General features: G+C 36.0%; 1 protein-coding gene across 1 annotated transcript; it reads left to right on the top strand.

Moving 5' to 3' along the window:
* Nucleotides 1–437: 437 nt before the first annotated feature.
* LOC121218402 (uncharacterized) lies at nucleotides 438–992 on the top strand. The gene is made up of 2 exons (XM_041095574.1): nucleotides 438–753; nucleotides 799–992. The coding sequence occupies exons 1-2, from the start codon at nucleotides 438–440 to the stop codon at nucleotides 990–992; spliced, it is 510 nt and encodes a 169-aa protein (XP_040951508.1).
* The last annotated feature ends 12,149 nt before the right edge of the window (nucleotides 993–13,141 follow it).

Genomic DNA, 13,141 nt, shown 5'->3' with positions numbered 1-13,141 from the left:
GAGGTTTCTTAGGAAGATTAAATTATATTGCTCGTTTCATTTCACAGTTGACCGAGAAATGTGATCCCATATTTCGTCTTCTGAAGAAACATAATCTTGTTGTTTGGAATGAAGAATGCTAGAAAGCCTTTGAAAAGATAAATCAATACCTATCCGATACTCCAGTGCTACCACCACCTAGCCCAGATAGACCATTGATTTTGTATTTGACGGTGTTCGATAGTTCCATGGGATGTGTGTTGGGTCAACATGATGCGACTGGAAAGAAGGAAAAGGTGATATACTATCTCAGTAAGAAATTCACTGATTGTGAAATGAGATATTCGTCTATCGAAAAATTATGTTGTGCTTTGATTTGGATGACAAAGAGGTTGAGGCAATACTTACTCTATCATACAACATGGCTAATTTCAAAATTAAACCCTTTAAAGTATATGATGGAGTCAACGACGTTGAATGAGAGAATGGCTAGATGGAAAATCTTGCTCTCCGAGTTTGATATAGTATATGTAAGTCAGAAGGCCATCAAAGGGAGTACGATAGCAGATTTCTTGGCTACCAGAGCTTTAGAAGATTATGAACCTCTAGATTTTGATTTTCTGAATGAAGACTTGATGTATGTGGAAAATGCTGAAGAGGATCCCCAAGAAAATCATTCCTGGAGGTTAAACTTTGATGGAGCTTCGAATGCATTAGGCAATGGGATTGGGGCAGTCCTGGCATTTCCAAATGGAGATTATCACCCTTTCACTAGTAAATTGGACTCCGATTGCACTAATAACATGGCTGAGTATGAAGCTTGCATCATGGGCATCCGAGCAACCATAGAGCGGAAAATTAAGACACTAGAAGTATATGTAGACTCAGCATTGGTAATATACCAACTAAAAAGGGAATGGGAAACGAGAGACCCCAAGTTGATCCATTATCAGAGATTGGTTCTGGAATTGATTGAAGAGTTTGACAACATTACCTTTTGTTATCTCCCATGAGAAGAAAATCAGATGGCTGATGCTCTTCCTACTTTAGCCTCTATGATTAAAGTGAATTAGTTAGAGGACATAAAGCCCATTCAAATTAGTATTTATGAGATTTCGGCCCACTGTTATAGTATTAAAGAAGTGGAGAATGATAATTGTCCCTGGTACCAAGATATATTGTTATATGTGAAGAATCAGGAATATCCTGATCAGGCAACAGAGAATGATAAGAGGACATTGAGGAGACTAGCTATTGACTATGTCTTAGATGGAGAGATTCTATACAAAAGGGGAAAGGATCGAGTACTTTTGAGATGCGTGGATGCTATAGAGGCTAAAGAAATTTTAGAAGAAGTCCATGAGGGTATTTTTGGAACACATGCCAATGGATTCACCATGGCTAGACAGATCATGAGATTCGGATATTACTGGTCCACCATGGAAGGAGATTGCATCAATCATGCTAAGAAGTGCCATAAATGCCAAATTTATGGGGATAAAATGCACGCACCTCCTTCACCTCTACATGTTATAACTTCTCCATAGCCTTTCTCCATGTGGGGTATGGACATCATTGGGCCAATATCGCCAAAGGCTTCTAATGGACATCGTTTCATTTTTGTGGTTATTGACTACTTCACTAAATAGGTAGAAGCAGCTTCATATGCTAATGTCACAAAGTCAGCAGTCAGTAAGTTTTTGAAGAAAGAGATCATATGTCGATATGGAATGCCTGAAAGGATTATATCTGACAATGCGCTGAATCTGAATAACAGCACAATAGCGGAAGTCTGCAGTCAATTCAATATTAGACACCATAATTCATCGCCATATCGTCCAAAAATGAATGGTGCAGTGGAGGCAGCCAACATAAATATCAAGAAAATTGTGGCGAAAATGGCTGAAACTTACAAAGATTGGCATGAGAAGTTACCATTCGCTCTTCTTGCTTACCAAACATCTGTCAGGACTTCTACTGAGGCAACACCTTTTTCTTTGGTTTATGGAATGGAGGCAGTTTTACCCATTGAGGTTGAAATTCCTTCTCTTCGGGTATTGGCTGAGCTAAAGTTGGATGAGGCTGAATGGATCCAATCTCGATATGATCAGTTAAACCTGATAGAAGAAAAAAGACTAAAAGCTATTCGTCACGGTCAAATGTACCAGAAACGAATGATAAGAGCATATAACAAAAAGGTTCCTCCTAGAGAATTTCATGAGGGGGACTTGGTGTTGAAGAAAATCCTCCCTTTACAAAAGGATTTCAGAGGAAAATGGATGCCAAACTGGGAAGGACCTTATGTGGTAAAAAAGGCTTTTTCTGGAGGTGCTTTGATTTTGAGTGAAATGGATGGTAAAAACTTACCGAATCTTGTAAATTCAGATTCAATCAAGAAATATGTCACTTGAAAGAAAAGGAGGAATCAAAGTGAAAACCTGCAAAGGGCGCTTTGAATCAAAAAAAAAGGAGAGGCCAAGGTGAAAACCCACAAAGGGCGCCTTGAGACCAAAGGGAATTTGAGTTGAAAACCCGAAAAGGGCGGCTCAAACATTGATCAGATTGGGGCATGTGGTGATCTTGCTATACCTAAATCAACAAGAAAAGGATATGCGACATCTTGGGGCATCGAAAAAGTACTGTGGATCTCCTAAACACATGTTAAATTCGAAACGTTTCTTAGTGTACAGAGAAGTTCAAGCTGCGATATCCAAGACACTTAGTCTTCATATTACCTGTACCTAATTTGTTTGTTCTTGTAATACTTTATTCTTTGATGATCTTGAATATTTTTTTCTTTTCAAGACACTTGCTATCAATAAATTCCTTTTCTATTGTTCGAGTTATGCCTCAAATTAATTCATCTCTTAGTCAGTATTATGATCTTTGTGCAAGCATGTTGCATTAGAATAATGATTAATGGACTAATAAACTTTCACAAAAGAAGTTTTGCATATTACTCTGGGAATTTCTAAATAATACAGTAACCTAAAACAGGACTATTATTTAGAACACACCAAGTTAAAAGTTGAAATGGCTAAGAAGGAAAAAGTCTAAATTAATACTATTCTTTCAGATTTTATTGAATGAGATAACAAGAGATCTTGTTGGTGAACAAACAAGCAATGATCGCCAAGTGATAGGAAGAAGTTCCCTTTGAAAAGAAAATTCTTCATTTGTGTAGTATGACACCTTGGGAATGGTGTAAAAGAGTTTCATGATCTACATCCTTGAATTGCGATTGGAAAAGATTGAGAAAAGCCAAATTTTTCTACCCTTGGGTTACAGTGGAAGAAAGATGGTACAAATGTTGTGTCCTAGTGGATTGAGCTTTGAAGTTCACAGTGGGGGCAATTTGATTAAGTGTTTCTTTGGAGATGTCAGCCGAGCAAAAAGGCGTTGTAGCACATCAGCGATAAAACCTTAATAAACTTTGAGTAATGATAACTTGAGTTATAATGAGGGATCATTCTCAAAAAAATGACGTTCTGATTCATTCAAATGTCATTCATACACGTCTAGTTAGGAGCATTTGATTCATTTTAATCATGACATCCTAATCACTAGGCATAATTAGGTTCATGAATTGAATTATACAGGTCATTCTCCCCAGAGAACAAACCGGTAGAACTTCAGCCTTATCTCCCTGAGCAGCAGTGGAGTAGGTTGCAAATAGTAGATCTTATCTTCTTGTATTGGCAGTGAAGTAGATCGAAGATACTAGCCTTGTCTCCCTAAGTAGCAGTGGAGTAGGTTGAAAATAGCAGATGTTCCCTTCCTATACTACCAGTGAAGCAGATCAAAGACATCAATCTTATTACCTTGACGTTGCAATGGAAAAGATTGAAGTCACAACGGCGAATCTTATTTCCCTGGCGTTGTAGCAGAGTAGATTGAAGCCACGACGGTGAATCTTATCTCCTTGGCGTTAAGGCTTGGATTAGCTGAAGTGGAGCGGATTGAAGCTGTGGCCAGCAAATCCTATCTCTTTAGCATTACAGTGGAGCAGATTGAAGCCGCAACGGCAAGGGAGATCAGATTCGCCGTCGTTTTAAAAAGTCTCAACAGGAGCATCAATGGTTTCCTCAAGATGTTGTCTTGCGTTTGAAAAGTGTTTAGCGGTAGATTCAACAGAAGGATGACCAAACGAATAAGGTTTACCAGCCGGTGAGAAAATATTAAAAAGAATCTCCCCACCACATAAAGTAGAGAGCTCAGAGATTTTCTTATAAATTCCTGTGCGTCGTTTTGAAAATGCGATGAGCCTATCATCCGCATTTTCAATGATCTTAATCTGAATTTTTTTCTTTCCTTTAGTTTTCTTGTACCTAAAATACAAATGTAAAATCAAATTTAATTTTAATTCCCTTGCACGTATTGCATGCATTTTATTGTTATCGACTTTTCTATTCTATTTTGAAGCTTTAACAAAAAAAGATATAAAATGTGACTTTTTAAATAAATATAGCAACTTAAAAAGATGTGGTGTAGGCATATCACTAATATGGAAATGTAAGGGAGACAAAATTCTCTGTAAGGAGAACTCCCAAAAATATATATACTATTTAGACTCCATCTGCATTGAAGGCCTATCATTAATCCTAAAGTGAAAACTATTGATACAATAGATCGTTTTCAATAAATCTTTCCAATAAATTTCTATTAATTTTATATCATTCGATTGAAAAACTTGACGTGGAATCTTGTAACAAGAGAGAGCATATCCCACTATGATATGTTCTTCTTTTTACGTTGCGTGAAAACTTTTTCACGGGATCATGAAAGTGAAAAGTGTATCCACATATGAATTGAAACTTGATCGGGTTATAAATATAAGGAAATTCACAGCCTTGATCTCAAAGGTTAGAAAAACAAGATGCAATAATTATAGTGATCACAAGTTTGCTAAAAGCAAATAGAACAGACCATAATAATTTGAACAGAAATAACCCTAAACCTTAAATGGTCAAGGCTCGGGAATGGTACAATAGAGACCATAGACCATATGTTGGCCGGTAACACGAACATGTCCGTTTATGCCTTAAGGACTCCCAATACTGGCTCGCCTAAAAAACATAAAAGATAAAACAATAAAATAACATTTAACATCGTGGACTTTAAAGTACAAAACTATTTCAAATTAGGGCCATATCTAGGGGGAAAGGTAGAAGGGACATCCTCATCCATTGGAGCCTGCATTGAGGAAATAGTTGCAATCTTCTTGTCCCTTGTGATAGAGAACAAGTTGCTAAACTCTGCGAAGCGTTCGTCTTGTTTGTAGAGCTCCCTCAGGTTAAGCTGATCAATGGGAGCTTTCCACTAATGAAAAATTTATGTTCGATGTGACTTTTAGCCACTGCAATCACCTTTTGTTTTTATTTTATTCCATCTAGTTGGTCTTGGACCTCATTGAAACATGTACAAGCAAGTTTTTTCTTACCTTACGGTAAGTCTCAACAGGAGCATTAATGGTTTCATTAAGAGGTTGGCTTGCGTTTGAAAAGCATTTAGCAAAAGATTTAAAAGAAGAATGACCAAATGAATAAGTTTTAACAGCCTGTGAGAAAATAATAAAAAGAATTTCCCCACCACATAAAGTGGAGAGCTCAAAGAGTTTCTTATAAAATTTTGTGCGTTGTTTTAAAAATGTGTTGAGCCTATCATCCGCATTTTCAATTATCTTAATCTCAATTTTTTTCTTTCCTCTAGTTTTCTTGTCTAAGCTTGCCATTGCAAAAGAAAGCATCAAATGAAAAAAGAAAGAAGCAAAAAGGTTATAAAGGAAAGCTTTACTAGCCTTTCAGATGGTTTGGAATGAAGTTCTTCTTAGATGAAATTCATATATATATAGGGAAAAAAACCATAGAAATTAAAAGCTGAAACTAATTAAATTAGGTGATCAAATTTGACGTTCAACAATTGAATATCGTGTTAGTAAATTAATCCATTCTTGAATTAGGTAGTTAAATATGTTTCTTAAATGCAGTACAAATCTTTTGTTATTGATCGTATATATATTATACCAAATATGCCATAAAATGAAACAAAAATTCATGATATTATTTGACATTTTATGTCAATTATATGTTGAGAAGTTCCAAAAATCGATATCGTTATTCGGTAAAATTAGAGGCTCACATTGGAATAATTGATAGAATGTAAGATAAAGGAAAGACTTCTTCAAAAAGAAAGAAAAATAATGCTCCAAAAGCATAGAAGGAAATAATGGATACCAAATTTATTTCTTTGCAAGTTTTGGTAAATTCTAGAACAGGTTTGGTTGTACTACCATTGAAAGTATGATGATGCTGCCAACAGCATCTAAAATGACCTAGATTTTGCGTCTTTACTTGGTTTTAATTTACGATAAATTCTAAGCTTAGTAAGTTCGTATAACTTAGAATTTAACTTACCATTCGATCACATAATAGGTAAGTTACAAAGCATAACCCAACACATTTTGACCAAATGCCTAAGCACATATACACCAACCATATTAACCGTGTAAATTCATATATGAACTAATAAAAATGGATGGGATCAACAATTAATCACATTCCATATACATGTATAATCCATTTCATAAATATATATATCATGTAACATAATTTCCATGTATTTCATGTGTACACCTATAATAGTTTGCATCGAACTCATACCATTTCGTATCAGAACATTGACCGTTGAACCATTTAGAATACCGTTAGATACCCGAGATAGCTCACACATAGTGTGCTAGCTCATATAACTATAATCTGTCAACTCATGTACAAGTATGCTCATATGAGCTGTGAATCGATATGCTCATTTGAGCTGTAGATCAGTTTGCTCTCACGAGCGGTGCAGTGTCCGCAACACATGCAGGTCCTCAACCAAATTGGTAACCCTAATGACATGTCAGTTGTATCCTACGGATTCCTATGTTTCAAACGAGGCTTAGTAATCGTCATACGTTGTTGGATATGCGTTCGGTAATTATATATAACAAATCATATAATTTATATATTTCAATTAAAAAATTATAAATACAATTTAATCACATGAACTTACCTCGACGAGTATACATAGAATTAGAGGCGATTAATCTAAGACTTTCTCTTTGTCCTGATCTAACTCCGTACGAGGTCTAACTGGATCTATATAGATAAATTTAACTCAATTAAACATATAATTCATGGAAATTTACACAATTTCACCACAACCCACTATGGCCGAGTATCAAATAGGTCCTTAGCATGCACTATAATTCAATTATTTCACAATTTCACCATGTAATATTTCCTATTTTTCAATTTAGTCCCTAATTAACAATTTCATCAAAAATCTTTTTACAAAAGTTATTTATCAAACAACAACCATTAATTTTCTAACATCAAACTTCAAAACTCACATGCATGCATCAGTGGTAAAACCCTAATAGTTTAACAATTTCACAAATTAGTCCCCGGGCTAGCTAGATTAAGCTATAATGATCCTAGAAACATAAAAATAATTAAAAATAGGACAGATATTCATACCTAATTGAGCATACAAACTTGGCTGAATGTTGAGCAGAAAAATGGCTTCTTTCTCTTGTGAAAATCAATTAAAGATGGTAATAGAGGATGATGACAAATTTATTTTAATTATCTTATTATTTATTTACTTATTTACTTAATTAACCTTTAAAATGAATCAAAATTACACAAAATGCCAAGCCATGAGATTCCACTAACACATTGATGGTATAATTACCATATAAGTACTTTCATTTAAAAGTTCTATAGCTATTTAATACATTTAGCTACTAGAACTCAACTTTTTCACTTTACACGATTTAGTCATTTTTATCAAATTAAACATGTAAATGGTAAAATTTCTTAACGAAATCTTTATACGGTATTACTATCACGCTGTAACTAATAAAATAATAATCAAATGAATTATTCAACTTCAGATTTGTGGTCTCAAAACCACTATTCTGATTTCACTGAAAACGGGTTGTTACAACTCTCCCCTAAAGGGATTTTCGTCCCTGAAAATCTTACCAAAAAAGAGGTTCGACTACTACTTTCTCATAGCTTCCTCGTGTTCCCGAGTGACTTATTCTATACCGTGCCATTTCCAGAGAATTCTTTCACCTTTCGTGCCAGAATTCTAATCAGTTCCTCACTATACGACATATCAAGTTGAATCTCAACATCTGTCGGGGAGATAACATGTAAAAGGTCAGATCGGTATCGTCGTAACATAGAAATGTGAAACACATTATGAATCTTTTCTAGTTTCAAAGGTAAAGCTAATTCATACTCAACAGGTCCGATTCTTTTAATAATATCATATGGCCTAATAAATCGTAGACCTAGCTTTCTTTTGTAACCGAACTGAAAAACTTTCTTCCAGAGTGAAACTTTTAAAAATACCCTGTCCCCAACTTGTAATTCTATGTCTTTACATTTAAGATCTGCGTACGATTTCTGATGATCTGAAGCTACTTTCAAACTATCTCGGATCACTTTCACTTCTACTTTAGACTTGCGAATCAAATCAACCCCGTATATCTTCTTCTCACTGAGATCGGTCTAGTATAATGGATTTCGACATCTACGACCATATAGAGCCTCATACGATGCCATCTTTATGCTCGATTAAAAGCTGTTGTTATAAACAAATTAAACCAATGGTAAATATTTTTCCCAATTGCCTTCAAACTCTAACACATAGCAACAAAGCATATCAAAAAGAATTTAAATCACACGCTCGGATTGACCATCAATTTGAGGGTGAAATGCAGTGCTAAAATACAACTACATACCAAGAGCTTCTTGTAAATTTCTCCAAAATAGTGATGCAAACTACGGATCTCTATCCGAAATAATGGAGACTAGCACTACATGTAATCTGAAAATCTCAGAAATCTATAACTCAGGTAATCTATCAAAGGAGAAATATGTACGTACTAGAATAAAATGTGCAAACTTATTCAAACGGTCAATGATAACCCAGAATGCATCTTTCTTTCTCGGTGATAGGGGTAAACCCGATACAAAATACATAGTAACTCATCCCATTTCCAATCCGGTATCATCATTGGCTGTAACAGTCCTGAAAGTACCTGATCTTCAACTTTAACTTGCTGACATTTAGGCATAGACAAAATATGAGAAATCTCGCGTTTCATTGCCAGCCACTAGTACATCTATCGCAAATCATTGTACATTTTATTGCTTCCCGGATGAACAAACAAGCTACCACTACGACCTTTGAGTAAGATTCTCTTAATGAGCTCTGGATTCTTCGGTATACAAAATCTACCTTTAAACAATAAACAATCATCAAGTCCTATCTAAAATTCAGTATCAAAAGTTGACTCACATTGTACCCGTTTAGCTAACAAATCGTCATCACATTTCTGAGCTTCATAGATCTATTGTAAAAATATCGGTTTAGATTTTAACTCGGCTTAAATCGAGCCACCATCAGATAATGTCAGTCATGTATTCATCGCTCGCAGGGCAATTAAAGATTTTCTACTCAGAGCATCAACAACTACATTCGCTTTTCCCGGATGATAATCAATGATCAACTCATAATCTTTTAGCAGCTCGAGCCATTTACATTGTCTCAAATTCAAATCTTTCTTCGACATTAGATACTTCAAACTCTTGTGATCGATAAATATATGACATTTTTTGCCGAAAAAATGGTGCCGCCAAATTTTCAACGAAAACATAATACCTGCCAACTCTAAGTCAAGTGTCGGATAGTTCTTTTCATGTGGCTTTAACTATTTGGAAGCATAAGCTATTACTTTGCCCTCCTGCATCACAACACAACCTAAAAAATTTAAAGATACATCACTGAAAATTGAAAATTCTTTACTCGATTCAGGCTAAACCAGAACTAGTGCTTCAGTCAATGGTGCTTTCAACTGTCTGAAACTTTGATGACATTCTTCGGACCATTCAAATTTCACATCTTTCTCTAATAGTCGCTTCATCGGTGTAGTCATCATTGAGAACCCTTGAACAAAACTTCGGTAATAACCAACTAATCCCAGTAAACTTCTTAGTTCAAATACATTTTTCAATGATTTCTGGTCAACAGCTACTAAAATTTTACTCGGATCAACTATGATGCCTTCAATCGATACAATATGTCCCAGAAAACTGACTTCTCGAAGCCAAAACTCACATTTTCTAAATTTAGCAAACAATTATTTATCTCATAGAGCTTGCAACACAATTCTCAAATGGTCGAATGCTTGGACTAGTCTCGAGAATAGATTAGAATATCATCAATAAATACCACAATAAATCTGTCTAAATACGGTCTAAAGATTCTGTTCATCAACTTCATAAATACTGCAGGTGCATTAGTTAAAGCAAACGACATCACAAGAAATTCATAATGTCCGTACCTGGTTCTCAATGTAGTTTTCAGTACATCTGAATCTTTAACTCGTAGTTGATAATAACTAGAATTAATATCAATCTTCAAGAATACTGTGGCACCTTTCAACTGATCGAATAGATCAACAATACGACGTAGTGGATATTTGTTCTTGATTGTAACCTTGTTGAGTTGACGGTAGTCTATACATAATCTTATTGATTCATCCTTTTTCTTAACGAACAGAACTGGTGCACCCCAAGGGGAAAAATTGGGTCGAGCAAAACCCCTATCTGTTAATTCTTGTAGCTGTGGTTTCAACTCTTTCAACTCAGTAGGAGCCATTCTGTAAGGTGCTCTTGATATCGGTGATGTCCCCAGTACCAGTTCAATCGCAAACTCAACCTCTCTGGCCTATTGTAATCTAGGTAACTCCTCCGAAAATATATCAGGATACTCGCAAACCACTGGTACTATTTCAATCTTCAATTCAGACACTTTAGAATCCAAAACATAAGCAAGATATGTATCGCAACCTTTTCTTACATATTTCTGTGCTGACATAGCTAAAATAACCATAGGCAACCCACTTGAATTATCTGATTCAATACGAAGTGTCTCACTATTTTGACATTTCAATACAATAAGCTTTCGTCTACAATTTACAATCGCATCATGTAGAGTTAACCAATCTATGCGCAAAATCACATCAAATTCATCAAACGGTAATAGCATCAAATCAGCCGAAAAACTATAACCCTAAGTAATCAAAGGACAGTTCTTGCAGACTTTATCAACTAGCACATACCGACCTAGGGGGTTCGATGCTTTAACCACGAATTTAGTGGACTCAATAGGTAAATTCTTACTATATACTAAATTCGTGCACACATATGAATGAGTGGATCCCGGATCAATCAATGTAGTAATATCAATATCAAAAATAGAGAAAGTATCGGTAATAACATCTGGCACAGAAGCATCTTCTCATGTGCAAATAGCATAAGCCTAGCTGGTGCTCGTGCCTTGGATCTTACAGCAGAATCTTTTGTTACACCACGGCTACCACTCAGTTCCTGGATTACTAGGTGGTTTACCTGTCGTAGTAGTATTGCTCGGCCTCATGGTTTGAGCTTTCTCTTTCTCAAATTTCTCTAGCAATCTTTAAGATAGTGGTCTAAGGAGCCGCACCTGAAACACACTCTGTTCTTTAATCGACACTCACCATAATATGGTTTCTTACAGTGTTGGCACTCGGTCCAAACATCTCTGACACTACTCATGCTTGCTACAGATGTAGCCTAAGGTTTCAGACTGCAGCGTGAGGTACCTCTCTATTAGAATATCTTACAGAAGCTATTGAACGGTTGTGATATTCTTTTGATTTCTTTCATATTGACTGATAAGACTTCCTAGCCGATCTCTTTCTTGAGTCTCTAGCTTCAAAATCAACACGTCTTTTCAATTTTCTCAGCTCCTATGCCTTATGTGCTCAATCAACTAATACAATGAATTCTTGCAACTCAAGAATTCAAACTAGAAGCTTTATGTCTTCATTTAGCACTCCTTCAAACCTTTTACACATAGCAGTCTCAATCGGAATACACTCCCAGTCATATTTGCTCAATAAAACAAATTCCCGCTTATACTCGATACCATCATACGATCCTATTTAAGCTCAAGAAATTCTTTACGTTTTTTATCCAGGAACCTTTGACTAATATATTTCTTTCAAAACTCAGTTTGGAAGAATTCCTAGGTTATCCATTCTCTCAGCACAATAGAAATCAACATGTTCCACCACTGGTAAGCCAAATCTTTCAATGACGATACTGCGTATTTAACGCACTCGGCCGGCGAACAGGATAACTCATCAAAAACCCTGATTGTATTCTCTAAGCAAAATTTAGCTCTCTTAGGATCATCTTCAGTAGTAGCTTAGAATTCTTCAGCCCCATACTTACTTATCTTATCAATAAGTGGCTTACTAATATGGATTGGTTCCAAACCTTAAGGAATAATGGGAACCGGTTGGGGAGCAGGAGGGGGTGGAGGTTGTTGAGCAGCCAAGTTCGTCTGTACAAACTCAGTAAACCATTCATTCATCATCTGGAAGAAGGTTCTTTAGCCTCACTTCTCTACCTTCAGATAAGAGCCTTGTACCGCTCGATGCTACTTTGTGAATGGAGGCTTAAGCGTTGCTCTCTACTTCATTTGAGTTAGCTCAATTGGATGACATTGCTATATGAAAATAGTTTCAAACAGTCAGGAGATATCACACTATCACAGGTTAAATAATCGCATGTATAGCTAGGCTCGTACACACTATGTTTAGCCCGAGAATTGGCTAAACCGAAGCTCTAATACCAATAAATGTAACACCCCTAACCCATATCCGTCGCTCAAACAAGGTTGCGGAGTATTATCGTAGTTTCCAGTACAAACGAATAGAATTTCAAACATTTCATAACATATCAATATACACATTAAAACCAAGTCAAAATATACACATTGTCCCTTGTACGAGCTATCGAGGCCCAAAAATAATTATTTGAAACAAGTCAGGACTAAATTGAAGACTCAGAGAATTTTTTAGAAAATAGTAAAAATTTTCAACACTGCAAGGGTCACACGGCCGTTTCGCCAGGCTGTGTGACTCACATGGTCTAGAGACACGCTTGTATCTCAGGTCGTGTGGGCATTCGAAATAGGGACACACGGCCGTGTCGTAACCTGTGTCTGTGCCTGTGTAACTGTCTGACTTGGTCACATGGCCAAGCTCACACGCCCT

The sequence above is a fragment of the Gossypium hirsutum genome, chromosome D06 (genome assembly GCF_007990345.1).
Source record: "Gossypium hirsutum isolate 1008001.06 chromosome D06, Gossypium_hirsutum_v2.1, whole genome shotgun sequence".
Lineage (NCBI taxonomy): Eukaryota > Viridiplantae > Streptophyta > Magnoliopsida > Malvales > Malvaceae > Gossypium > Gossypium hirsutum.
The sequence above is the reverse complement of the archived record's forward strand: the minus strand, read 5'-3'. Positions and strand labels throughout refer to the sequence as shown.

Bases quoted from the DNA above. Each gene is read 5' to 3' on its own strand.
- LOC121218402 (XM_041095574.1), top strand. From the start codon at position 438: ATGGAGTCAACGACGTTGAATGAGAGAATGGCTAGATGGAAAATCTTG. The intron at 754-798 runs GTAAATTGGACT...CTGAGTATGAAG, and splicing joins AGATTATCACCCTTTCACTA to CTTGCATCATGGGCATCCGA.